General features: G+C 39.4%; 2 protein-coding genes across 2 annotated transcripts in view; both read right to left on the reverse strand.

Annotated features, from left to right (window-relative positions):
- Positions 1-1478: 1478 nt before the first annotated feature.
- Positions 1479-8425, reverse strand: LOC134790154 (protein dissatisfaction-like). Its single transcript, XM_063760997.1, has 8 exons — positions 8411-8425; positions 7393-7563; positions 6865-6975; positions 5572-5811; positions 4801-4882; positions 4566-4671; positions 2553-2678; positions 1479-1581 (listed from the first exon to the last, which is right to left on the reverse strand). The coding sequence occupies exons 1-8, from the start codon at positions 8423-8425 to the stop codon at positions 1509-1511; spliced, it is 924 nt and encodes a 307-aa protein (XP_063617067.1). The 3' UTR covers positions 1479-1508.
- Positions 8426-8848: 423 nt separating this feature from the next.
- LOC134790240 (protein dissatisfaction-like) overlaps positions 8849-26384 on the reverse strand; it is a 28743-nt gene continuing 11207 nt past the window's right edge. Inside the window, exon 2 of the mRNA XM_063761073.1 lies at positions 8849-9030. Within this exon, the coding sequence (XP_063617143.1) occupies positions 8849-9030 (182 nt within the window). The remainder of the gene's footprint in view (positions 9031-26384) is intronic.

The following is a 26384-nucleotide window of genomic DNA, read 5'->3' on the forward strand; positions in this document are numbered from 1 at the left end:
GGAAACGTTCGTATTTGTCATGCTACTTCAGTCAATTTCATGTAGGTACTTTTTGTGCAGAGACTGACTGAAATAGAAAGACACGTTCGTACGTTTCCGTGAAAAAACGATGGAAAATAATTACCTATTTATGCACATCTGTACCTCTAGAGTCTCTAGACATTCTTTTAATTATACATAAGTAGAGGAAACTTATAAACGTGTTTAATGTACCTAAACAGTTGTTACAGTGAGTCGATAAAACATAGTCATGTAATATCGAGTTACTGTAACAACTGTGTATTTAAATCGGTGGATTTTATGTTATGTTACAGCACTATGTTAAGTTTCCTAATAATCTCAAAATTTCAAATAACAAACACCATTTAGAAACCTATCTTTATATACAATACAATTCAGCTGTTTTTGTTTCTATTACTTTATCATGCCATTTCCTACGCCTCATCTCATCGGAATGAATTTTCAATTTCTACAACCAATGCTTAACAATTGCAACGTATATGACTTGCATGCGCGTCAAGGAGACGAATTCAGATTTTAAAATATGATATTGATTTGATATTAATCGCGTTGTAGCTTGTTCGTCCTCATATTATTCGTGCGACATGGCGGTTGATTCGAATTTAACAATTTGTTATTGTTTTGATCTTATTATGATACAACTCAATGAGGTCTAATCAGTAGGGCTAAGATGGTCAGCTCTTTATCATTTGTCACCAAGCCTGTCCCGTTCTAACAAATATGTAAGTGTGAAAGTGACGCATGGCATGACAGGTGATAAAAATGCAACCATGATACTGCTTGGTCTAGTCAAAACGGTGTCCTTCACTTTCTATCCCACGGTGTTAAACAGTGACAGTTATTTTATCACGTGGATAAAGATGGATAAAGCCATCTATAATACGCCGGCAGTAGTATACCATCTGTCAACAGTGACATTTCTAGTTGAAGAAGCAGATTGTTAAATTAGAAATAGAATCTTCCTCCTGATAATGCCTCCAAGTTTGCCATTACTTATGATGACAGAAAGCTGCGCGCCACAATTTATGCTACAAGCCTACGACTAGAGATGCAACGGATAGTTGTTTGGCCGGATATCGGATACCGCATATTCGGTATCCGGCCGCCGAATATTCGGCCGGCGGAACTATACCTACATTTCGGTTTTTTAGGTGCGTATTGTGCAAGTTTTGACCTGTCGTAGTTAACGTTTGCGCGGACTCATTTCTGTTCGAAATGAGTGCGCGTGCAAGTAAATGGAATGTTTAAATTGTTTTCAAATAATAAACGGGTACCTATAATTATGACCGTGACTGTTTCTTAGATCCCATTTGTTTACTCCGAAATCAAGCAATGTTACTATCCGGTCTATCCGGTACCCGGCCGGATATTAAAATAATGGCCGGATACCGGATAGTAACCGAATATTCGGTGCATCTCTACCTACGACGAAGCACGGTGTCACGCACTGAATGATTCTGAAGAAAATCAGTTTGTTGTCTTCAAATCTAAGGAGAGGCGCAATGATCAGTAGGAGGAGGGTGCGGCGGCCCAAAGGCCGGTGCTGGCGCCGGCTGCATCCTGTAGAAACAAATTGATCTTTAACTATTTCACACTAGAAATAGTATAGGTAATGTTATAGGTATAAATATTGTTACCGTTGTAAGTGAGACTGTGACAACGACAAACAATAATTGCGCTTTCACTGCTACTTCTACTGAAAGATACAGAGACTATCCCGTTCGGTCATTCCCTCCCCCTCATGCCTGATCCAGTTATAGTAGATTTATATTTTTTTAAATCTGTTTAACGACCTTAGTCTAAAAGACGATGCCGCTCATACTAGATTCATGATTCACTGCCAGCGACCCATCCGTTAGGTGAGTTCTACTCGTATGTTCGTAGGCGAGCAATTCTCAAAAAGTTTGTACATTTCGATCACATCTTGGATTTCTATTAAAATTGGTATGCTGGTAAAGGTAAGCTGAACAACTTCCACCATATTTCCCAAATTGTCCCAGAAAGTTATTATAAAACTTTCCCGTTTCCTTACACATTTGGTAACAAAAAAGGAATGTTTCTTAGAAACTTTCTGGGACATTTTGGGAAATGTGGTGGAAGTTGTTCAGCTTCGTATACTCTACCAGCATACCAATTTTTGAGAAATCTAAGATGTGATCGAAATGTACAAACTTTTTGAGAATTGCTCGGGCACTTTTCGCTACTAACGGAAATAAAATCACGTTATCAGTTACGCTCGTAGCTCGCGCTGGCAGTTAAAGTGATAATTGACGCACGCGGCTTTAACGAAAGCATCTGATTGCCCAACCCAAAGGAGAACCTAGGCCTTATCGGAATTAGTCGGGTTTCCTCACGGTGATTCCTTTAACCCGTTGACCGCCGTTGTCCGGTATACAAGACAACGATACTTAGAATATATGTAGAACGATACGCTGGCGCCGCCGTCTGGTAAAAAAAATGTCAAACGACATTCGCCCAAATAAGCGAAGCCGTACTAGTAAATATAGCTTGCTGACCGCTCTGCTTCATACCGGTACATGTCGTGGAGCAAGGTGGCGACGGACACGTCCCCCACGGTGTCTCGGAAGAGGAGCAGCTCGATGGAGCGCGCGCGCACCGCCCGCAGCGACGGCAGCAACAGCAGCAGGCGCCCGAATCTGCGGGCAATTCATATGTCTTTATCATATAGGTCAGCCAAGAACATTCACTCAGACATACAGGTATACCTGGCGGCGCGACCATAAAAGTCGATTCCCACCGGCTTGCCTGTTTTTGGACGTTTGAGCAGAGTTGTAAAGGAAATATGTAAGCCAAATTAGCCCCGGTCTGCCTATGGATATGTTTGACGCGCCGCCACTTAGGTATATTTGATTAATGTCTTCCCCGGATTTGTCGAGCGCTGATCTCATCCGACGGTTTATCGCGATATTGACCGCTTTCATACGTAGGGGCAAAAGGTATAAGTGCTAAAGAAGATACCTACCTATAGGTATACAGGGTGTCCCTAGCCATTGGACAAAGCCGAAAAGTACATATGCATTAGGGTATTTAGAACCAGTATACAAAGTATCATAACAATCGTTGTAGCGGTTACGAAGAAATTAACAAATTAAGATTTTATTACTTTGGAGCAACCTGTATGTGTTAGTAGCTCCTGAGGTAATAAATTTTCTTCGACCGTTTTGATTATCTTTTTTATTGACATTCGTAAGATTCTGACTTTTGACAAATGTCATCATTGCCGCACATTTTCAAACAAATGGTCAAAAGCACTGCCAATGATTAATACAGTATGTTTCTTTTTGTTGTCGATTATTGAAAATAACTTTTGTTTGATAATTTATTTTTTTATCTTTTGTTCTAATAAAAAAAATATTACCGTTAGAGCATTTCTTAGAAGTAACCCTACGTGGGATTTCAGGGTTTGTCCAATGGCTAAGGTCACGCTGTAGGTATACACCGTGTTTTTATTGAATTCCGTTAACTTCGGGGTATAGTTAAATACGTTTATAAGAACTAAATGGCATAGTTAATTTTCAAAAAAAAAAAAATTTTTTTGTTTTCTTTTTTGTTTTTTTTTTGTTTAAAAAGTAATTAAATGTAGCATATAGCGTTGTTGTAACACGGGCATTACATTTAACTCAACCAAACAATTGAAATCTGTGACATATCAATGTCATTTCGTACATCAATCGACCGAGATTGTACTTAAGTTTAGTAGCAAATGTATGAACTCATTCTAAACACTAATCAATATGTAAGCCGGCCCTAAGGCAAGTGTACACGCTTGTAGAGGCCTTATAGGAAAAAAATAAATTATGGATTATCTCCGAAATGGACTTAATTAGAACATAGTTAGCTTTTTTTTGTCAGTTCCCAATTATGTATCATATACATATAGCTGGTCAAACAACTTTGTCAGAAAAAGGCGTGAAATTTTAATTTTCTATGGGACAATACCCCTTCGCGCCTACTTTTTTAGGGTTCCGTACCCAAAGGGTAAAACGGGACCCTATTACTAAGACTCCGCTGTCCGTCCGTCCGTCCGTCCGTCCGCCTGTCACCAGGCTGTATCTCACGAACAGTTGAAATTTTCACAGATGATGTATTTCTGTTGCCGCTATAACAACAAATACTAAAAACAGAATAAAATAAAGATTTAAGTGGGGCTCCCATACAACAAACGTGATTTTTGACCGAAGTTAAGCAACGTCGGGCGGGGTCAGTACTTGGATGGGTGACCGTTTTTTTTTTGCCGTTTTTTGCATTATGGTACGGAACCCTTCGTGCTCGAGTCCGACTCGCACTTGCCCGGTTTTTTTAAATTTGCCGCTTTTTTCTACTGATGGAAATGGCTTGACAGACTTTAAGAGCAATTTCACCGTAAAAATATTACTCTGACTTAAGAAAACGTACTTATGGAATTTTCGTAATCTTTCCTTTTTTTTTTGCTGAAGTAGTGATTTCCGCCCGGACTTCAAATAAACCAAATTTTATCGTAATTACTTATTACTTGTACGTCTTCAACAAAAATAATTGAATACCTCGTTGGTTGTCTTGTATATCTTGTGCGGACGTAGTCGGCGAGGATACACTGCGCCTGGTCTTGCAACATCTCTACTGGTTGCGTCTCACTCAAGCCAGGAGTATCTGAAAGTTAAATATACCTTTATATTTATAATAAGTATAAAAACAAGAAGTATTTAATTGAGAAATAACATAATTCTAAAAACAAATGCCTAGCTAGTTAGTTTTACAAATACTATAAAATAAACTAACCTGGCGAAAACAACACGATTGCTTTCATGCAGCCGCACTCGCTACCGTCGGGCGCTATCTGCCGAAAACGGCATAGTATTTCCTGCAAAAAATTGGTACCAGCTTGTTAATAAATAAGCACATTCCTAACAAAAACTTCCGTGAGACACAGACATATTAAATATGTTAAAAACGGGTCACTCACGTATTTTAAGTCGAAAAACAACCGACATGTTTCACTCCGTACCGAGGAGTGTCATCAGGAGCTTGCGTTTACGATAACGGACCGGCGCAGACTGCGGGCCGCAGCTCTCCGCGCCCGATGACTCGGCGCAGGCGCCGAACCGATTTTAACCGTGATTGTGGTTGGTCAGTGCCTACAAGCTGGAAAACTGTTTTGGGTACTACATCGGTGGACAGTGTGGACGAACCATTAGCGAATGACGTAGTGAGTGTTGTGTGCAACCCATCATTTGACAATAATGCCATAAATGAGGGTAGTTTCTCGCCCCCCCTGCCGCCACCGGCGCCTGCTGCTGCCACCGGTGCTAATGCACCAGTAGATCTGCTGGCGTCAGCGCCTGGAACGTCACTATACCTGCAGTGTGTTGAGCTCCAGATCGGCCAGCAGTTCGGGCGGCAGGCGAGCGCGCGCCGCCGGTGCAGCCAAGAGCGGCGCCAGATCCCACGGTGCCGACCACTGCGCCAGGTGTAGTAGGAACAGGTCCTTCCAAGCGGCGCGTAGCAGCACCAGTTGGTCTGCTGGCGTCAGTGCCTGGAACGTCATCATACCTGCAGTGTGTTGAGCTCCAGATCGGCCAGCGGGTCGGGCGGCAAGCGAGCGCGCGCCGCCGGTGCAGCCAAGAGCGGCGCCAGATCCCACGGCGCCGACCACTGCGCCAGGTGTAGTAGGAACAGGTCCTTCCATGCGGCGCGTAGCAGCACCAGTTGGTCTGCTGGCGTCAGCGCCTGGAACGGCGCCAGGCACCGCACCCAGCGTACTGCCATGAATAACAGCCGAGCGCTCGTCTCCTGTGGGTAATTCATATTGAGCATGAATATTTGTACCTCAGTTAAGGATGTTTTCTATGAAGGTACCTACTTTGTATTTACCTATAATTTAAGTACGAGTAGGTAGTTAAATGAATACCGTCGCCTACTAGGAGACACCACAGTAATACAAGCTACAAACTTGCCTCATCTTTTGTTGGAATTTAGCAGTAGCACTAACACCGGTCCTATCATTTATCCAGCTGAGCTATCAAAGTTTGGTTTTTCTTTTAAATTGTAATTTACAACTTTGTTTAACACTAAATTATTGTAAGTATATTAAAGAAGAATAACAGCGCGGTTCAAAAGTTAACCTCAACCCGTGTATCGTAGTATCGAATGGGCGGGGAAAGTCAAGGCAAGCCGAGAAGTCACCCCTCGGCCGCCCAATCGGAAGTGCTCGCCCGCCCCTTGAGTCAAAAAGCCACCTACAAATGTCAATGTACACACCCTCTTAAAACTTTAGGTATCGTGCAGTTGTTAGACAACTATTCCGACTTTTATATTTTTCGATGTGAAATTTGGGTCACCTTCAACACAAAAAAGGACGGAAACAAGCAGTAGGTACAATATTCAACACCTTGCTTTAGGCGAATCAATCGTAGGTGCGGTCTTAATTTACAGGCAAGAAGGTGTAGGTACAGTCAACATCAATAGTATCTGTCATCTTGGAATACTTACCTACCAAATAGAGGTATACGATAAGTATCTCCACAGTTCCCGTTCTAAAGTATAATAATTTACCTACGTCATAGTCTAATTGCTTTTTTTATTATATCTTTAATTTTTTTGGAGATCCAACAGCTGTGACATTAAAGAATAAACATTGTAATATAAGTTACAGGGAGCCAATTATAGGAACTTACAGCTAGGTAGTTAAGACATAATGTCTTTCTGTTACCAGAGAATAGTAAATACTTTACCGACTTTCGACGCGTATAGCCTGTTTGATACGCTTCTTTTGATGCTGACTGCGTCTACGTACAACGTTGTGTGAATAAATGAATAAGTTGAGCCTAATGGATGTTTACTTACTTGTAAAAGTTCCCATGTAGGCGCCAGCGGAGCACCAAAGGCGCTCGGCGGAGGCCGAAGGAGCGAGGGGTCGCCTTGGAGCTGCAGCTGCTTAGCGCTCCACATCAGTTCCTAACAAAGGCAATAAGAACAGGTATGTATTATGCAAAATTCATCCATAGGTAGGTATACGCATATTTGATCATTTACATATTTCAGTGTCTTTAGATACGAGATCTAAACGTCTCATCCTCAAGGTTACAGTCACCTGTAATCATTTTCTAACATAAAACGTATGTAAAACAGCATAAATAGCGGTTGAAAGACTAAAGACTGTACTGTAGGAACTTTTATCTATCTTTTCAACGGTCGTGGTGTTGGTGTTCATCTAGGAATAGGTAAGTATGTGTAACAGTAAGTAGCCTCATCTGGCAAATGTCGCTGGACATGAGCATGAGCAGGAACGGCTCGGGCACCAGCGGCAGCGGACTGACGGCCCCCGTTCCGCTGACACGGCGCTCACGTCACACTGAACACACAAGTCCTCACCTGGCACTTGTCGCTGGACATGAGCATGTGCAGCAGCGGCGGCGGCGGCAGGAACGGCTCGGGAACCAGCGGCAGCGGACTGACGGCGCCTGCTCCGCCAGCGCCGCTTGACCCTGCTGACGACGCCGCGCTCAGCGGCGCTGGCTCACTCATGCTGCTACTCATACTGAACTGTACAATACAATACGTGAGCCTTGAGACCAGCTAAATTTAAGTGTGCAAATAAAGTTCCATGGATGTATATCTCGACATGACATGAAGATTAATAGTTATTTGTTTTAAAAGGGGGCAAAGTTGTTGTTTAACCGCTCGTGCTAATATTGATACCCGAGTAAGCGAAAGATTCCAAAATTGAACCACGAGCGTAGCGAGTGGTTCGAGAAGTGGAATCTTGAGCGTTGCGAGGGTTTCAAGGCACAAGGGTTAAACAAATTTTGCCACCGAGTGAAACAAAAAATTTTTTAATACAGTTGCTCAAAAAGTGCTACTTTACGTAGCTGTTTAGCGTGCGGAAAGTTGGTTATCTCGAACTAGTGCTTTTTACTTTTCCAATTTTTTTAAATTTATACTTGTTCCAATTCACGACTACTTATTGATGAGTGTTAATATTAGTTTCCTTTAAACGTCGTAATCAGCAGAAAAACCTACTGTTAATGTAAGAATGTGAAAAATATACATATTTCATATTTTAATACTTACCTCTTCATCATTATAACACGTTTATTTTTTAATATTGAATATTTAAAATTCCGTTCTTAATAAGTTGTCTGAATGGAACGGAATAGCTGCCAAACGCCCATAGATATAATATACTTAAAGACGACGTCTAAGCGAGCTGTCACTGTTACCACTTTGGTTTAGTGTACGATTAACAATATTTTACTTATTTTTTCGCAACTGTATTAAAAAATGTCGTTCGATACACGTGCGGAAATGTCATTCTTCACTCGTCCCGAGTCTTGCCACTCGCCTGCGGCTCGTGCCAAGATATCTCGGTACTCGTGAAGTAATGACATACCTTCCGCACTAGCATCGAAATGTACTATTTCACCACACCTACGCAAGGAAAATACCAACTGTAAAACATCAAACAAAATGAAATCATTTCAAATCCAAATGAATGTTATTAAATATTTATCATCCAACAGCCAACATGAGCAAACAACTTAAAATTTTCATAATATTACTTTGCCTCACATGTGGATAAAATGCAACTTTCTTATCAGTTTTTGAAGTGCAAAGTAAGCCTTTCCGAGCTGGTGTGGTGAAAAAAATTATTTTATTGAATTTCTACAGTTTTGGTACAATTTTAATTATATTTTGTACCCCTTTCCCAAAACTTTATTCAAATTGAAAGTCTGCGAGGGCAGGACAAGAGATGCGCCAGCGTGAGGGCTTGCGACTCGTGTGTGTGTGTGCGCCATCGACGGCTTGAGCGACCGCATCACTTGCCTCGCTATATATGTACGTTCCACGAAGTTCTTACTTGGAAGTTGAAAGTCTGCGGCAGCGTTGTGTACGGCGAGGGTGGTGACAGCTTGAGCGCGTGCGGCTTGTGTGCGTGCGCCATCGGCGGGGGCAGCGCCAGCGCGCCCACGTGCAGCTTAGGCTTGCGCGGCCCGCGCTCGTGCTGGACTGCTGTTGCGGGAAATATTAATCTCGTGTCAAATAACTACATAAAAAATCAGTCTCTTATTTTAATATCAAGGATAAAAGGACACATTTTCATTTCAAGTTGGTAGTAAGTATCTCTTTAAAAACTGGATAACTTTTGGTCAAGTAGGTACCATTCTAATACCGTTACATAAGTACTTACCTACATACATATATCTTATTCACAAACAATAACAGGTGTATGATTAATTTTATTCATTACTATCGAGAAATGAGTAGGTACTAGGTACCTAAACGTAGAGTGCTCACTCATTGTCTTTCCTTAGTAGGTACCTACTTATTAATAATAAGTTGTACCTACGGGAGGTATGTTAAAACTTATCATTAATAAGTTTCAGATCGCTTAAAATGATTAACAATCAAATAAAATTCTGAAATTTCGTAGCTCAAATCGATTAGCAGGATAAAATTTACGAATACATTAAAACCGGTTAACTTCCATCGGCTATAGAAAGTTCGTGACAGTGTAACTTGGCTGTTGTTTTACACGGATTACGGCGTGAACCGCTTACGGCCCGGTAAGCCGGATCGAGTCGCCTATTATAATGCACCTATACCCTATAAGCCGGCGTATTTGCGTTGCGTTACGAAATTGTTTTGAGATTTATCTTTGCTGACTTTTATTTTAATACCTATGTTGTAGATGGGATGACTTGCAAACTTTGGTACTTTTTCATTTAAATAACTTGGTTTGATTTGTAATGTTTTATAGTTAGTATTTTCCTCGTGTGTATCAATCGGGAGCAGTTTGTTTAACCCTCGCACCTTTGAAGCCCTTGCAACGCTCAAGATTCCACTTTTCGAACTACTCGCTACGTCCGTGATTCAATTTTGGAACCTTCCGCTTGCTCGGTTACCAATATTTATACTTTGCCACTTGTAAAAGTTTAACTAATTTTGTTTAATTGCGTCAATACATCCAGCCAACATCGATTCTTTATAGAAGCCTAATCCAAGAGCAGTGTACAAAAGAGTGCCGCTCTATAAAACTTGATAGCGTTGTAATTGCATCGGCAGTGTGCACCCCTGACGTCACGCAAGCAGCTTACCGGACCGAGTCCATGAGAATGTCCCCATTGTGCCCGCACATGTCGCGAGCGCATACGTTGCGTTCCCGCCGCGCCGTGGCGTTCACACTAACTTATTTACCAACAGTACGTGATGTATCCATAGATAGATACTAAATCGCATACACAGCGCATCGCGTATACAGACGTGGACAATTTAGGGCCAGACTACCGTAAGAATGAGATGAGCCTGTAACCTCAAGGCTCAAGGAGTATACAGAGCTGCTAAAACCAGTTATGGGCATATATGGGTTAACGCGCTAATAAACGGGCGTACCGACTGCGACCTTCCTAGTCTTCGTACGTTGAGGCCTGTTTGATCTCGTAGAAGGTGGTTTGCCGTACCTCTTACTAAGGACGCAGCTATGAGTCAGAGCGAAAAAGAGATATGTGAACCGGACCAAGGTCGCAGTTCGGTACTCCCGTCTATATGCGTTGATTATTGTAGTGTTTTTACACTGATACTCCAGGTTAAGATGGTAGGAAAATCGTCGCCATCGCAAAATATCATTTTTTTTTTTTTTTTTTATGAAATAGGAGGCAAACGAGCAGACGGATCACCTGATGGTAAGCGATTACCGCCGCCCATGGACACCCGCAACACCAGAAGGGTTGCAAGCGCGTTGCCGGCCTTTAAGATGGGAGTACGCTCTTTTCTTGAAGGTTTGTAGGTCGTATCGGTCCGGAAATACCGCTGGCGACAGTTCATTCCACAGTTTGGCTGTGCGAGGCAGGAAGTTTCTGGAGAAACGCACAGTTGAGGACTGCCAACCATCCAAGTGATGAAGATGGTAATGTTGTCGCGTAGGGCGATGGCGAAAAGAAGCGGCAGGGATTAATCCGAACAATTCCTCGGAGCACTCCCCGTTATACATGCGATAGAAAATGCAGAGCGAGGCTACATCTCTACGCAGCGCCAAGGAGTCAAGCCGTTCCGAAAGACGCTGCATGGCAGTCAACAATTCGAGCCGCTCTTCGTTGGATGCGGTCCAGAGGGAGAAGCTGGTATTGGGGTGCCCCTGCCCACAGATGAGAGCAGTATTCCATGTGTGGGCGAACCTGCGCCTTATAAAGCTGGAGCTATCATGTGGAGAGTCTGTCAGCGTAATTTGAAAGCTACTGACTAGACCAGTATTTTTGAAGCAAACTCATTTGCTGGTTGCTGCTACCGTGGCACGCTACGCACAAATGTGAACTAGGTACGAAAATTATACCTACTTTTTCCGTGAGCAACAGCCCACTTAATCGACTGAACTTTTGAAAAACGACTGCATTTGTGAATGGTGTCATATGGCTACTTGGTACCTTACCTACAGCAGCGCCAGCAGTGCCCTTGGACTATATGGTATAGTTTGTAGATTTCTAACAGGCCCCGACGGCTAATCCTTTGTCTATTGTTAAGTAAGTATTTTTTTTTATAATGCAACTGACTATGCTAATAAACAGTCAGCGTCGGCTTAAATTGTTGAAACTTGTGAAACTTTTACACTCTATGGAAAGTTTTAAATGTGCGTAGGGCACTTGAATAATTGTGTGTACAGTCAACGGTAAAAATATGGGTGTACAACTGTACAAATCAACTCAAAAATATGTCCCATAACTCTTATGTCAGTGAATTAAGAATGATGGGACATATTTTTGAGTAAGTTGTCTACACCCATATTTTTTACCGTTGACTGTACTACTGTTTAGTGATAAGTTTACTGTTGCTAGGCGTCAGCCCGCATGAGCGCTATACGTGGCTTAAAGTGAGGATTGCATTTGCAGGCGGACTCTACTGGGCATGTTTCAATATTTTGATGCTTTGAGTCTTCGCAAATTTTCTAAATACTTATGGTAAATACAGTCATGTACTTAGCATCAATAGGTTGTAATACATTTATATACGAGTAATATGTGTGGCGGGTTTCATCTGATAACTTCAAATATTAGGCAGTTACCGCTGATACGTATAAGATTATGCAAAGTCAGCGCCAATAGTTCTACAAGTGTTCTATGGGTATTGTCCAGAAGACTCACTGAGGACAACTGTATACAATTTTCCAATTTTAATCATTATTACTTCGGTCCGTACACCCAGGGTGCGAATTCCAATAGGACGCGTAGGCACAGTCAAACTGCGACTGTACTATGTCTTAGGTATGTAGGCAATCACAATTTATAGTTTGACTATAAATAGGTACCTATTTACATAACGTGTATTTCACATAAAATACATAAAATTAATTAAAGACTATTCAATTACCTATGTATGCGATGATGGACTTCGTGCATGAGTCAATCCAGCGCAGCTCTGGGCGCGACTGAAGCTATGTTGTTCACCTCTGTTTATGGGGCGCGTGTAATCCCGAAGCGAACACGTGCTTTTTTTCTCGGCCTTCACCCCTGCCCTTGCAGCGCACATCCAACCAAAACTACACCATATCCTGTCACAACAAGGTTCAATTTGCAGGATCATGGTTTAGGGGTAGTAAGGGAGTTAGTTTCCACTGTGACGCGTATAAGCGAGATTTTAATTAAATGAAGGGGCACGAAACTAAGTTTGTTTATGATCCGTTACAGTCATGTTGTTTTGGCTTGGACAGTTCAAATTTTGGATGACTTGTTTATTTTACTTCTCACACTGGAAATAATTAAGACGAAAGTGGAGGACCCGCGCGAATTCGCCTTTTCTTACAAACATTATCCACATTTTCCTCTCTGGATATTAACATTATAGGTATTGAAAATATTTTGACACAAATTTGTTGTATATGAACTACAGCTATGCCCCTACGTTTGATTTTTTCGAATATTCAATAATAATTGAATATTCGAAAAATATTATTATTATATTATATTGAATTGATTTCATAATAATGAGTTAGCAGCATTTAAAATTTTGGAAGTATGAAATCTGTTTTTCGGTTCTAATTAATTATTACAATAATCAATAAATCCAAAAACCGGCCAAGTGCGAGTCGGACTCGCACACGAAGGGTTTCGTACCATTATCTATAAAAACGGTCACCCATCCAAGTACTGACCCCGCCCGATGTTGCTTAACTTCGGTCAAAAATCACGTTTGTGGTATGGGAGCCCCATTTAAATCTTTATTTTATTCTGTTTTTAGTATTTGTTGTTATAGCGGCAACAGAAATACATCATCTGTGAAAATTTCAGCTGTCTAGCTATCACAGATCACGAGATACAGCCTGGTGACAGACGGACGGACGGACAGCGGAGTCTTAGTAATAGGGTCCCGTTTTACCCTTTGGGTTCGGAACCCTAAAAAGGTCAAACGTATCTGGGCATAGCTATGGTTAATATCCATCAAATTATGTAATAGTAGATTGTTAACCAAGGGTTGAAAGGCACCCATTTCTGTCGAGGTAGTTTGGCGCTCGAACGCAGTGAGAGCGCCAATAGTCCGAGACGGAAATGGTGCCTTTCACCCGAGTTAAACACTCTACTTTTCATATCGAATGCGAGGAAACCAAACAAGACAAGGCAATTTCGCAAAATCAGTAATTGAAGTACTTACCTAATAGACCTACGGCCATGATTTTTTCCTTAGGACTTACTTGCAATCGGAGACTTTACATGTGTGAAGATTAATAACCCTAGCGAAAATCATTTAGATTGCAATATTTACGAAAACACATTTTTTAACAAACTGCAGTAATTTTAAAATTATTTGTTCATTATAGTATGAAAATCAGCGGGATTGCCTCTTACTTTTTAATTTTATACTTTTTCGTTCTAAAAGCCGCAACAGACTACCGGACCGCACCGCGACCTTGGTGCGCCGCATCACGTAATAACATAATAAAAGTATTTTAAATAATAAATAATAATATAAGACATTTTTATCTTGTACTTTATTTTATTTTCATGAATATAGTGGTAAATAACTTTAAAAACCCATTTAATAACGTACAAACGTTTAACTGTGGCTGTATACGATTCTGCCTTTGCTCATTTACGCAAGGGTAAGGTTTAAAAAAATATTTTTGGTGTATTCCTTTTGGTTCCCGCCTTATGAAATCGAGTAAATAGAATTCAACGAAAGAAATCAAGAATAATTTGTTTTTAACAATTTACTTACATCATTTTTTATAAAATAAAGGATCAACGTGGGATTAGTAAAATTAAACAATTACCAATTGTTCCAGGCGATGAAATAAAGACACTATTTTTCCATTTTGTTTCCACCCAGTTGTTCGTGGGACGGGGACGCAGAGGAGCACACCACTTTTCTGCGCTAGAGCATAAACGTATCACTTTCTGCGCACCTTTTAGAACAACAACGACCCACTTTCAGAGCGTGAGATATGAAAAATATTTTTCATAATATCAATATAGGTACAAAGAGGCAAATGGGGACTACGTTTGTATCGAGAAGCGGCCGTCCCCTTTTCTCTTAATGAAATCACTAATTGAAAGTAATGATTAAAAAAAAAAAAAGCCTTTATTCAAGTCCAATTTCGTTACATTTCATTCAATTACATACAATAAAATAAGTCAGCATTTATTTTAGGTAAGTATTATGTTATTTTGAATTAGTTATTGTTAAGTCATTACAAAAAAAAAAAGACAACAGTAATGATTAATTAAACTAAACTCGTGTAGGTACCTTGATTTTAACATCTCGTAATAATTTAAGCAATTCATAGGAAATAACTATTACATCGGTCAAATCTTACAAAAAAATCTCCTAAAAAAACAATGCGTGATGTAGTTCTGTATTTTTTGTATGTTATTTGGAGTCCTTGGAGCTTCGAGCAACACCGGCTTCCGACACATCGGAAGGGAGGGGCCCAAGCGATATCTCACCGTACAAATCTTTCTGCCATTTTTCGCGGGGGGAAAGGTGCACACAGTCGCACTTCTCACACACTTACATACAAAATCCAATCTGTAATGACGAGACAAATACATAGAAAATGACACACGTCAAAGACAAATCTTGCAAACCTCGATCTCTTTTTGTGTACGGACGAGTGACAAGTGTCACAACACGCACACTAACACATTTTCGTTGAAGTATGTTATTGTATTCTGAGAGATGAGAAGTCGGATTTGTCGCTCGACCGATCTGTAATTTGTACTGAGCGAACAAAATCGATAAATCGAACAATTACATGAGACTAAAATATAATAATTGTGTTTGAATGTAATTAAACGTATGATATGTTAAAAAAAATATTACATGTGAAATGTAACACTTTCTTTTTGTAAATTTGATGTCCCCGACCTCTTTTTATAACAATAAACCGAGCAAACAGGCATTTTTGTGCAGCAGTGTTCACGCGCGCGTCTGGACTCGGTCTAGTGAAAAATCCAAGTGCAACTAGTTTTATTACCCGCGCTAGATTAGATTGACGCGCTAATCTTGTACCTCGGCAGAGGGGAAATAGTGCGAATGCCGCCTCCCTTCCGTGTTGCTCGAAGCCTTGGAGAAATGTGAAACTATGTTTTGCAAGCAAAAAAAAGGTGTGCTTTCTGCGTCATTTGTGAAAAACTGCAGGACTTTATTCAGATTTTACAGTTTTATTATAAAACTATGGGTTTTTGGACAAAACTTGCTATGTAATGTTGAAAGTATATTAAATTTGGAACAATTTAAGAAACTATGGTTATCTGATCTGACTGATTAATTTGTCTATATTTCTATTGTATAGTTGCTTTATATCGTTCTAATTCTTTCCAATTTTTAGTGTATTTTCCCCATTCCTTTTTGTGTAATATATGTATGTTTATCCTATACATTTTGTATGTATTTATATCCTTTATCTTTCTGGTACCTTGTTGTACATTTTGCTGCATTTGTCACCCTCTTTTCACTTTCTCCTCTCATCTACTCAAAGGTTAACTGGAAGAGATCCCTCAAAGGGATAAGTTCGCCTTTGTACTTCTTACTAATTGTATGTTATTTTTAATATGTCTTTTTGTACAATAAAGAGTTTACTACTACAATTTAAGTCCATAAACAGCGCCGTATGTTAAATAGTTCTTGAGATATGAGACTTTAAAAAAAGGGTACTTATTTTTTTCCTTGGAATGAAATTTTTCGTTTTTCCTATATTTTAAGACAAATATTGGCACAACAAATGCTGCAACTTTACACACCAGAGATCTCTTCCTTAAAGTGAAAAGTATCACACGAGACTTTAAGCCGAAGACATGGGCTGTCGAAGATGATCAAGGCGTTCTGCTGACACAGATAGATCAGGTCACGGAAAGATGGCGTTTATACTGTGAAGGGTTGTATAAAGAGCCGGGGAACGGAAGAGCTGACGACTCAGGATTGCCACCAGCCCACTATGATAACGTCGAGCCTAAGATACTTGAGTCTGAAGTTAGGGGAGCTTTGAAAAAGCTTAAAACCAACAAGTCAGCCGGAAGAGACACGATATTAGCTGAAGAACTTCAAAACCTGGGAGACACAGGTGTTAGAATCCTGTTGGACCTGTGTAACCAGCTTTGGACTACTGATAAATGGCCAAACGATTGGAAAGAGTCTCTTTTGATACCGTTGCATAAAAAGGGTTCAACTAAGTCTTGTGGAAATTACCGAACAGTAGCGCTCATATCTCATGCTAGCAAAATAATGCTCTACGTCATCAGCGGACGGCTACAATCGTACCTGCAACACCAAATACCAAACGAACAGGCTGGTTTTGTCAAAGGCCGAGGCACCAGGGAGCAAATTGTGAACATTAGACAGATGATAGAGAAGAGCCGAGAGTTTAATGTTCCAATGCTCATGTGTTTTATCGACTACACAAAGGCGTTTGATTGTGTAAGATGGAGTTGTATGTGGAGAATCTTGCAAGAAATGGGCGTCCCTCTGCATCTGATAGCATTGATTAGTAGTTTGTACGAAGATGGAGATTCGAGCATCAAGATCAATAATGTTGTGTCCGGTGCTTTCAGACCAGGAAAGGGTGTCCGCCAGGGATGCATTCTATCACCGCTTCTTTTCAACATCTACGGCGAATATATAATGCGAAGAGCCCTAGAGGACTGGGAGGGAGGCATCTCAATAGGTGGTCACAAGATCAGCAACCTTCGCTATGCAGACGACACAACATTGTTTGCTTCTTCAGAACAGGAACTAGCCGAATTGTTTAGGAGGGTAGAGCGTGAAAGCAAAATGGTAGGGCTCTCGGTTAACAAAACGAAGACCAAAATCATGGTCATTGATCGAGCTGGATTGCTTGTACGGACTGGTGAACTGTCGGACCTCGAATGTGTACAAGAGTTTGTCTACCTGGGCTCACTCATCAGCAATGAGGGCGGCTGTGAGAAAGAAATTCGAAGACGCGCACAGATGGCAAAAGGCGCCATGAGCAAATTGAACACAATTTGGCGGAACAGAAACGTCTCCAATGACACCAAGATGAGACTTGTGCGGTCTTTAGTGTTTTCAATTTTTCTCTACGGCTCGGAGTCATGGTCAATACGGCCAATAGACAGGAAAAGAATTGAGGCATTTGAGATGTGGTGTTGGAGGAGAATGTTGCGCATACCGTGGACAGCAAAACGAACCAACAAATGCATTCTCAACCAACTCAGGATCAAATCCAGACTATCCACAATCTGTTACCAACGAGTCCTGGGCTATTTTGGACATATTGCTCGAAGGCAGCCAGATAACCTGGAGAAACTGGTTGTTTGTGGAAAAGTGGATGGCAAGAGCACCCACCCGTTGGTCCGATCAAGTAAGGAACATTACAGGACTTACTGTCACTACTGCCCTTAGACAAGCCGAAGACAGGGTGAAATGGAAGCAGCTCGTCGAGGCCTCGGTGAAGGCATTTCAAGACAGGCACGACCTTCAGTAATGAAGAATACGAAGAAGAAGAAGAAAGATCGGCACAACCGCTCATGCTATGAGATATATTGCAATGAATAAAGTGGTAGAAAATTTAATTACCTTTCATTTAAGTGCTAGATAAAGTCAGTAAGTCTTACAGTTCTCTAGTTATCGTAAAAAAATGAAATTTCTATAATGGGGAAGGCAACTAATGTATTGTTTAAGGCATTGTCAAAAATCCCTTCAAAAGGCAGTATGTACCATCGTCGAGAACGCAATCTACGATTATCTTTTACCGGTTTTCCCCGATAGCAGCAGAGCGATGTCAGAGATCAACCATTTTTAAAATGCACTCACCTCTTAAGCACTTCATTCATTCAGTAATGAAATCAAGATACAATCTGTGTTTGGCTTGTTTCTCGGCCCCACTTTTTGTTTGTAGCCATAGATTCCATGATGCCGATTCTGATTTTGAACTTGTTTTGATACGACCTTGACGATAGTTCACGGTAATTGGCGTGGTATTGGCGAAACGCACTGAAATTACTGGAAGTCTTGTCATTAGATATCCAGCTCGCGCTCGCTTATTGGTGCTCTTGAGCGTAGTATGAGTCGTGGTCGTGGTAATACAAGATCATGATCAAATCCTAACCATAACAAATTGATACATCAGAATCAGCTACCATTGGTTTACCTTTATTTGGCCGGCAATTTTTCTGCAGATTTTCGTTTCACAGAAAATTTTTCAAGTAATTTCAAATCGCAAAATAATCTTTACATAGAATATTTACTTCAAATAATTTTAATTCGGATTAGGTAGGTTTCACCAAAAATTTAAAACATTGGTTTTGTTTCAAGAACAATTTGTTCATGTTATTTCATTTGACAGAATCATCGATCTGTAGAAAAGTCACTTCTTATAAATACGGTTCACCAAAAATTAATATACAGATTAGTCATTTAGTCTAATTTTATTTATTGAGTCGTTAATTTAACGCAATCTGCTTCTCTGGAATGAATTCGTTTTTAGGGGTTGCCGTTCTAACCTAACCCACTTTTCTAGCAACAGTTCCTTTTCTTGGGGGTCGCAGATCCAACCTAACCCACTTTTCTGGCAACAGTTCGTTTTCTTGGAGGTCGCAGTTCTAACCTAACCTAACCCACTTTTCCAGCAACGGTTCGTTTTCTTAGGGGTTGCAGCTTTAAAGTAACCTAAACTCCTTTTTTAGCAATTTCAATGAATACTACGAGTATGTGAAAGGTAATTTAGTAAAATAATAATTGTTGAAATTAATATTCTGTGAACTGTAGTGTCGCACAAATAATATTCAATTAATAATAATTCTACAGTCAGTTTTTTATTTTATTTAAAAAATCTATGAATAAATATTCTGAATTTTAATCAAGTTACAAAATATGTTTCTTTGAAATGAATAATCGAAGAAACAGAATTAGTTGTAACAAAAAATAAATGTGCGATTCGATTATTCTATGAATAATTTTCTGTATAACAAAATTCTGCAAAAAAATTGGCGGTAAAATAAGGGTACACGTATACCTAGAGTGGGTAATGTTGTGGGTAGGTATACGTTTGTGTTATAATTCACGGGTTTTAACTAGCTATGTCCTATTACTACTAGTCTTCACTAGATAGGTTATACACCTATCTAGTGAAGATTGACAAACCAAATCATTAATAGAAGAATAACTGAATGAAACACTTAGGTACGTATAGATAAGTGTGTGTTAACATGATGTGCCAAGCAGGGCGGATAGTGTAGTAAATAAAGGTAGTGGACCCCGCAGTAATTCCTCAGCCAGAAAAATCTTTACAGTATGATAAAGTATCAATAAATAAAAAGTATTGTATAAATTTCCAAAGAATAATAATAATAGGATTTAAGTAAATACCTAAAGTCTTAAATCGTTAATATCTTTTTACGGAAAAATGCTCCGTTTAAACTTTCTTCTCCGGACATATTCATGTAACGTATTGCAACAATATATGAAATATCAAAAAAAAAATCCCCGTAGAAATACCAATATTAACAAAATATAATTTTTTGGCGTGTCTTGGACCGGAAAATTGCTCAGTCTAATTTTTTCACTGGAATGCCATTTTATTGCCGATTTATACCTACAAATTGAAAATCTAAAAAAGTTACCATGTAACTATACTTTTTTCAGAAATTGCCTTTTTACTCGCTGTGGAAAATTTCTCTATCCATTTTATTTATTGAATTAAGTTCACAGTTTTCTTTCCATTCAACTATAAAAACATCCAAAAAAAAAACGAGCGTATTAAAAACTAAACATATCGGGAGCAGTATATAGGGAGCGGGGTGTACAAGGGATGATATTTCTTATGGATATTTTGGATTTAAGTATATACGTGACTACTTAGTATATATTTAAAAATAAATCAGGCTGAGAAATTTTCCACTCTCAGTTTTTAATAGTTCTAAAATACATAAACTTGGGTATGCATTTTTTTTTGGATTTTCTTACCCACTACGCCAAATTATATTCTAAGATCATATAAGAAGGAAAAAATGGCAGAGCAATTTTCCGATGAAAATGAGCGTCAAAAAAGGAATTATCATAAAAAAAATATTCTCATGTTTGACAAAAGTTTTAGATTTTTTTCTAGTATCACATACTGATACAAATAACTTATTTGGTAAAATAATTTTGGACGGAGGAATTACTCGGTTCAATATATAAACAGATTTGTATTTTTACGTATAAAAACCTAACTTAGGAGTGTTTTTTTTTTTGGATATTTCATATGTTAGTTTCGGCTCATACTATACAATAACCAAGCAAAATTTCATCGACTGAGGAATTAATGCATGGGTCTCCATACAACATCTTGCTTCGTTTACTCCACTAGGATTGCATACATTTGTTTCATATTGGAGAGCTTACTTATACCGGTTCGGCACGCCAGTTAATAATCATGTTTAGTAACTGGCGTGAATTACATAGGCGTGATTGGCGTTGGGCGAGCTTTTATAAGATAATTAAAGAGAATATTTATTAAGTAAGATTAAAAACCCGTTTTTAACACCCTAAATCGGATAAATTTCCGAATATTTTCAGTTAAATGCCGAAAAAAGTTTCACTTGTATCGTGGTTTCATAAAACAACAGAATTACTTTTTTTCTTTTGACAAATTGACCCATTTACTTTCCAATTATGTTTTGCTATAAATACATTTATACAGTAAATACTACTAGTGAAAGAGGTATTGCTAGTTACAACCCGTGGATTGACAACTCTCTGAGCAGTAGCTCCTCATTAATTTAGCCTTAACAGCCATTGGAAATGAATTTGTAATTTATTGTGTAAATACGGTAAACCATTCTGATGAATCAATATGTTATGGTTAGGATATTATCGTGATCTTGTATTACCACGACTCAGAGTACACTCAAGATCACCAATAAGCGAGCGCGAGCTAGATACTAATGACATGACTTCCAGTAATTTCAGTGTGTTTCACCAACAACACGCCAATTTACCGTGAACTATTGTCAAGGTCGTATCAAAACAAGTTCAAAACCATAACAAATTCTTAAATCGGAATTGGCATCGTGGAATCTATGGCTACAACCAAAAAGTGGGGCCAAGCCAAACTACAGATTGTACCTTGATTTCATTACTGAATGAATGAAGTCCTTAAGAGGGGGGTGCATTTTAAAAATGGTTGATCTCCGACATCGCTCTGCTGCTATCGGGGAAAACCGGTAAAAGCTAATCGTAGATTGCGTTCTCGTCGATGGTACTGCCTTTTGTAGAGATTTTGACAATGCCTTAAACAATACATTAGTTGCTTTCCCTATTATAGCAATTTCATTTTTTTACGATAACTTGAGAACTGTAAGACTTACTGACCCTTTCTTGCACTTCAATGAAAGGTAATTAAATTTGCTACAACTTTGTTTATTGCAATATACCTCATAGGATGAGCGTTTGTGCCGGTATTTGTCTTAAAATATAGGAAAAACGAAAAATTTCATTCAAGGAAAAAAATACCCTTTTTTTAAAGCCCCATATCTCAAGAACTATTTGACATACGGCGCTGTTTATGGACTTAAATTGTTCCAAATTTAATATACTTTCAACATTCAGCAAGTTTTGACCAAAAACCAATAGTTTTATAATAAAACTGTAAAATCTGAAAAAAGTCCGAAATTTTTGCAGTTTTTCGCAAATGACGCAGAGAGCACACATTTTTTAGGGTTCCGTACCCAAAGGGTAAAACGGGACCCTATTACTAAGACTTCGCTGTCCGTTCGTCCGTCCGTCCGTCCGTCCGTCCGTCCGTCCGTCCGTCCGTCCGTCTGTCACCAGGTTGTATCTCACGAACCGTGATAGCTAGACAGTTGAAATTTTCAAAGACGATGTATTTCTGTTGCCGCTATAACAACAAATACTAAAAACAGAATAAAATAAAGATTTAAATGGGGCTCCCATACAACAAACGTGATTTTTGACCAAAGTTAAGCAACGTCGGGAGTGGTCAGTACTTGGATGGGTGACCGTTTTTTTTTTTGCTTTTTTTTTTTTTTTATATGGTACGGAACCCTTCTTGCGCGAGTCCGACTCGCACTTGCCCGATTTTTTTTGCTTGCAAAACATAGTCTCACATTCCTCCAAGGACTCCAAACAATATACAAAAAATACAGAACTACATCACGCATTGTTTTTTTATTGTAAGATTTGACCGATCTATATTCATATAAAATTAAAAAAATACGTAAAGTACAGTCACTCTACATCTTTTAAGTTATGAATAAATAAACTCAATAAAGAAAAGCTGTAGGCACGTTTAAGTCGCATAAGCCTCTTCAAAAAGGCTCACTGAATCACATTTCGAGCGTTTAAAAGGGAGATTTAACTTCAAACATCTATCGGCAACGCCCCTGGCGAATTGAAAGCAAACAAAAAGTGTTTATGAAAAACGTAGCTCTGGCAAAACTATACGTTTATGTTATTTTGCGGCCGCGGGCGGCGATCGGCCCCAATTATTTTATAAACAAAACTCTCCGCAAACAATGGCCTTATAAAAGCTTTTTAACGTGAAATTGCAACATTACGCACGTAATTTCGTGCTACAATTTAAGCATTTTACCTACTTTTGTGGAACTGAAATCTTATAATTAACAATTAAAACTTTTGTCATTTAATAATTGCAATCGTTTAACAGTTACTTTGTGCTTTTGAGGTTCCGGTGTAGTTATCCGCCGGACACGTTTTGTAGGAATGTCGGTCAACGGATGCTACCATACTATCCTAACCTAAGTAGTTAGCATCCTAACAGTTCCGTGTACATAAGAAACAACTAGATTGAAAGGACCAACACGAAAGATGAGAAGAAAGCGTCCTAGAAAAAATATTTGGATACATAGGCTTTCAACGAAAACTATGAAACATGATGTCCATTTCGAGTTATCAAAATAAAAAATCCTTTCATTTAGTTTTGACTGTAAGACAATAGATATATAAACAAACAGCTTACCTCTCTCTCTCTCTCTAACTTTATTTATTTAATCCTATTATGTAGTTGTAAAACATGAACAAAGGTTGTTGTGGCTACAAATAGAACATTAGTAGTAAGCGCCTAGGAGTTACTGGCTAGGTAGTAGGTACCCACACCGACACTTCGGGGGGAGGAGGTGGGTAGTTATGTACACCGCTAACGTCCATGTAAATGGAGTTCTGCGGTCGATATAATAGTGACGTACGTAACTATTATATCGATAAAACATGCAAAACATCGTAAAATTTATTCTTTTAAATTTCACATTTTGTGATTGGTGATTGCGACCAAAACTATAGCCTAGCGCGATATTTTCTTCTTCGCAGTTCTTTGTCCGATATATAAATATATTCAGAATACAAAATAGACTTGAGTTTGAGCGAGATGAGACGAAGTCAATCTTATACCTTTAAACGAGCAATTCTTGTATATATATTTATTTATTTATATATATATTTCGGGTGGCCTAGCGGTAAGAGCGTGCGACTTTCAATCCGGAGGTCGCGGGTTCAAACCCCGGCTCGTACCAATGAGTTTTTCGGAACTTATGTACGAAACATCATTTGATATTTGCCAGTCGCTTTTCGGTGAAGGAAAACATCGTGAGGAAACCGGACTAATCCCAATAAGGCCTAGTTTCCCTTTTGGGTTGGAAAGTCAGATGGCAGTCGCTTTCGTAAAAACTAGTGCCTACGTCAAATCATGGGATAAGTTGTCAAGCGGACCCCAGGCTCTCATGAGCCGTGGCAAAATGCCGGGATAACGCGAGGAAGAAGAAGAAGAAGATATATTTCGGGGATCTCGGAAACGGCTCTAACGATTTCGATAAAATTTGCTATATGGGGTTTTCGAGGGAGAAAAAACAGCTAGCTAGGTCTTCTGGGAAAACGGCCATTTTTGAGTTTTTATATGTTTTCCGAGCAAAGCTCGGTCTCCCAGATATTGAGATGTAAAAAAAGCTGAGGGGCTACCGCGAAAACCGAAATTCGCAAATTGCGGGGATCTTACTCTTTTACTCCAATGAAGGCGTAATTAGAGTGACAGAGAAAAATGCCCGCAATTGACGATTTTCGGTATTGGCGGTAGCCCTACTGGTATCAATGTTTATAATCTAAACATGCCTCATAGTGTAACGTCTACGCCACGCCGCCGCGCCGTAGAGTGCTACGCTTCGTAGAGGCTGATAGAAGTGTTGCGGCTCGATTCGGAAAATGAATTAGATTTCTACTAGACTTCAACAAGTTACGATACGGATAATTTAAAGATATTTGTAAGATAGATATGTCAAATTTGACGTTTCCGCGATTCTGGAGGTCCTCTTGAACGATTTCGACAAGTTATGATTTAGATATCCAAGTCATGTCATCTAGTCGATATCTAATGTAGATCTAGTTGATCTCTAAATCGTCTCAAGATCTTCTGATTATCTCGAAATCCGAATAGGCCTGTTAGCCCCTACCGTCATTTATCGCTCGTTCATCGCATAATATTTAAAAGAGTGTATTATGTGATTGGATATAGTATGTATAATTGTAATATAGACACTCGCTGACAAGAGGCAAAAACAACGACAAGGTGTCTCAGTACCGTTTTCCGCAAATCTCTCTTGTCAGGCCTATGGTAGACCATGTCTGTCTCGCATCGGTCTATTCAGCCACCAAAAACGGTGTCTCTCCGGTTACACCATAAATAGTCTGCAATAGACGCAAAGGCCAATGATGATGATGACGATAATATAGATGTGTATGATATAATCAATGATGTATTACTATGTAATTCTCTATGTAGAAAGTTGCAAAAACGTAGTTTACGGTCATATCATACCAAAACGGTAGGTTTTTGCAGCAAATTTAGCACGCAGTCCCTTCTAAATGCCATAAAATATAACAGTTACTAGGTACCAGGTTTATTAGTTCTAAGACTACAGACTTCTGGCAGCAACATTTTCGGAGGAAAGTCTGCGCGTAAAGAGAAGAGTCATAATAATGTATTGGTTCCTTTATATTCCACGACTCTTCTCTTTCCACACAGACTTTAGTTAGATTCGACACCTTTTAACACGCCCCGTGTTTCGATAAATTGGCACAGCACTAGCCAGCGGTGGGGTGTGATTAATGACCCAATAATCCCGCCCCGGCTAGCCTCCGGAGGCTCCACGAAGCTGAATTGGTGAACGGTCAAAAGGTTTATTGACTGACGACGGCGGAAGACGCCTTTGTGGTTAAACGAATCTGTTATTTATCTATACGCATTACGTACCAACGATAAATCGATTACCGCAACATAAAAATATTCGTAGATACCTGAGTGTCGATAATCTATAAGTACAAGAGGTTTTGTTTTATGGAATTTCTTCAACTGTAACTCTAGTACAAAGGGGTTTAAGTTGTATGATACTTATACCCTCTTTTCACAAGTCATTGGAAGCGTTGGTGATAAAAGGATGATTTTCAACAATGAATTTTCCAATTTTAGTCCCAATCCAAGCGAATGTCATAATAGTAGTTTATGTGGCTGCATAATGAAAGGCATTAAAATACGAGTGCCAGTTTATGAAACGATTCTTTTTTGTAAATGAAGCTTTAAGTAGTCTATATAGGCATTTTATACACCCTATAAATAAGATAAATAACTAACCAGATTTATGAAAAACGTGAAAATCGTTCCTTACCATTCATTATAGTTTATGAAGCGCTCAAACCCCGGCGTCACGTATTGAGAGAGCATGACTGGCGAATGTTGGCGCCAAGAGGCGAGTGCGCTTCACCTAACAAATTCTCGATCAAGATGTTAAAACCGCCTTGTGGATCACTGGTTAACAAAGAGGGAAAGATTCAAATAGGAAAGATGTTTACCTACATTATACGTTTTAGGTTAGTACCTACACAGCGTCATATTTTAGTAT

Source organism: Cydia splendana, chromosome 1 (genome assembly GCF_910591565.1).
Source record: "Cydia splendana chromosome 1, ilCydSple1.2, whole genome shotgun sequence".
NCBI lineage: Eukaryota > Metazoa > Arthropoda > Insecta > Lepidoptera > Tortricidae > Cydia > Cydia splendana.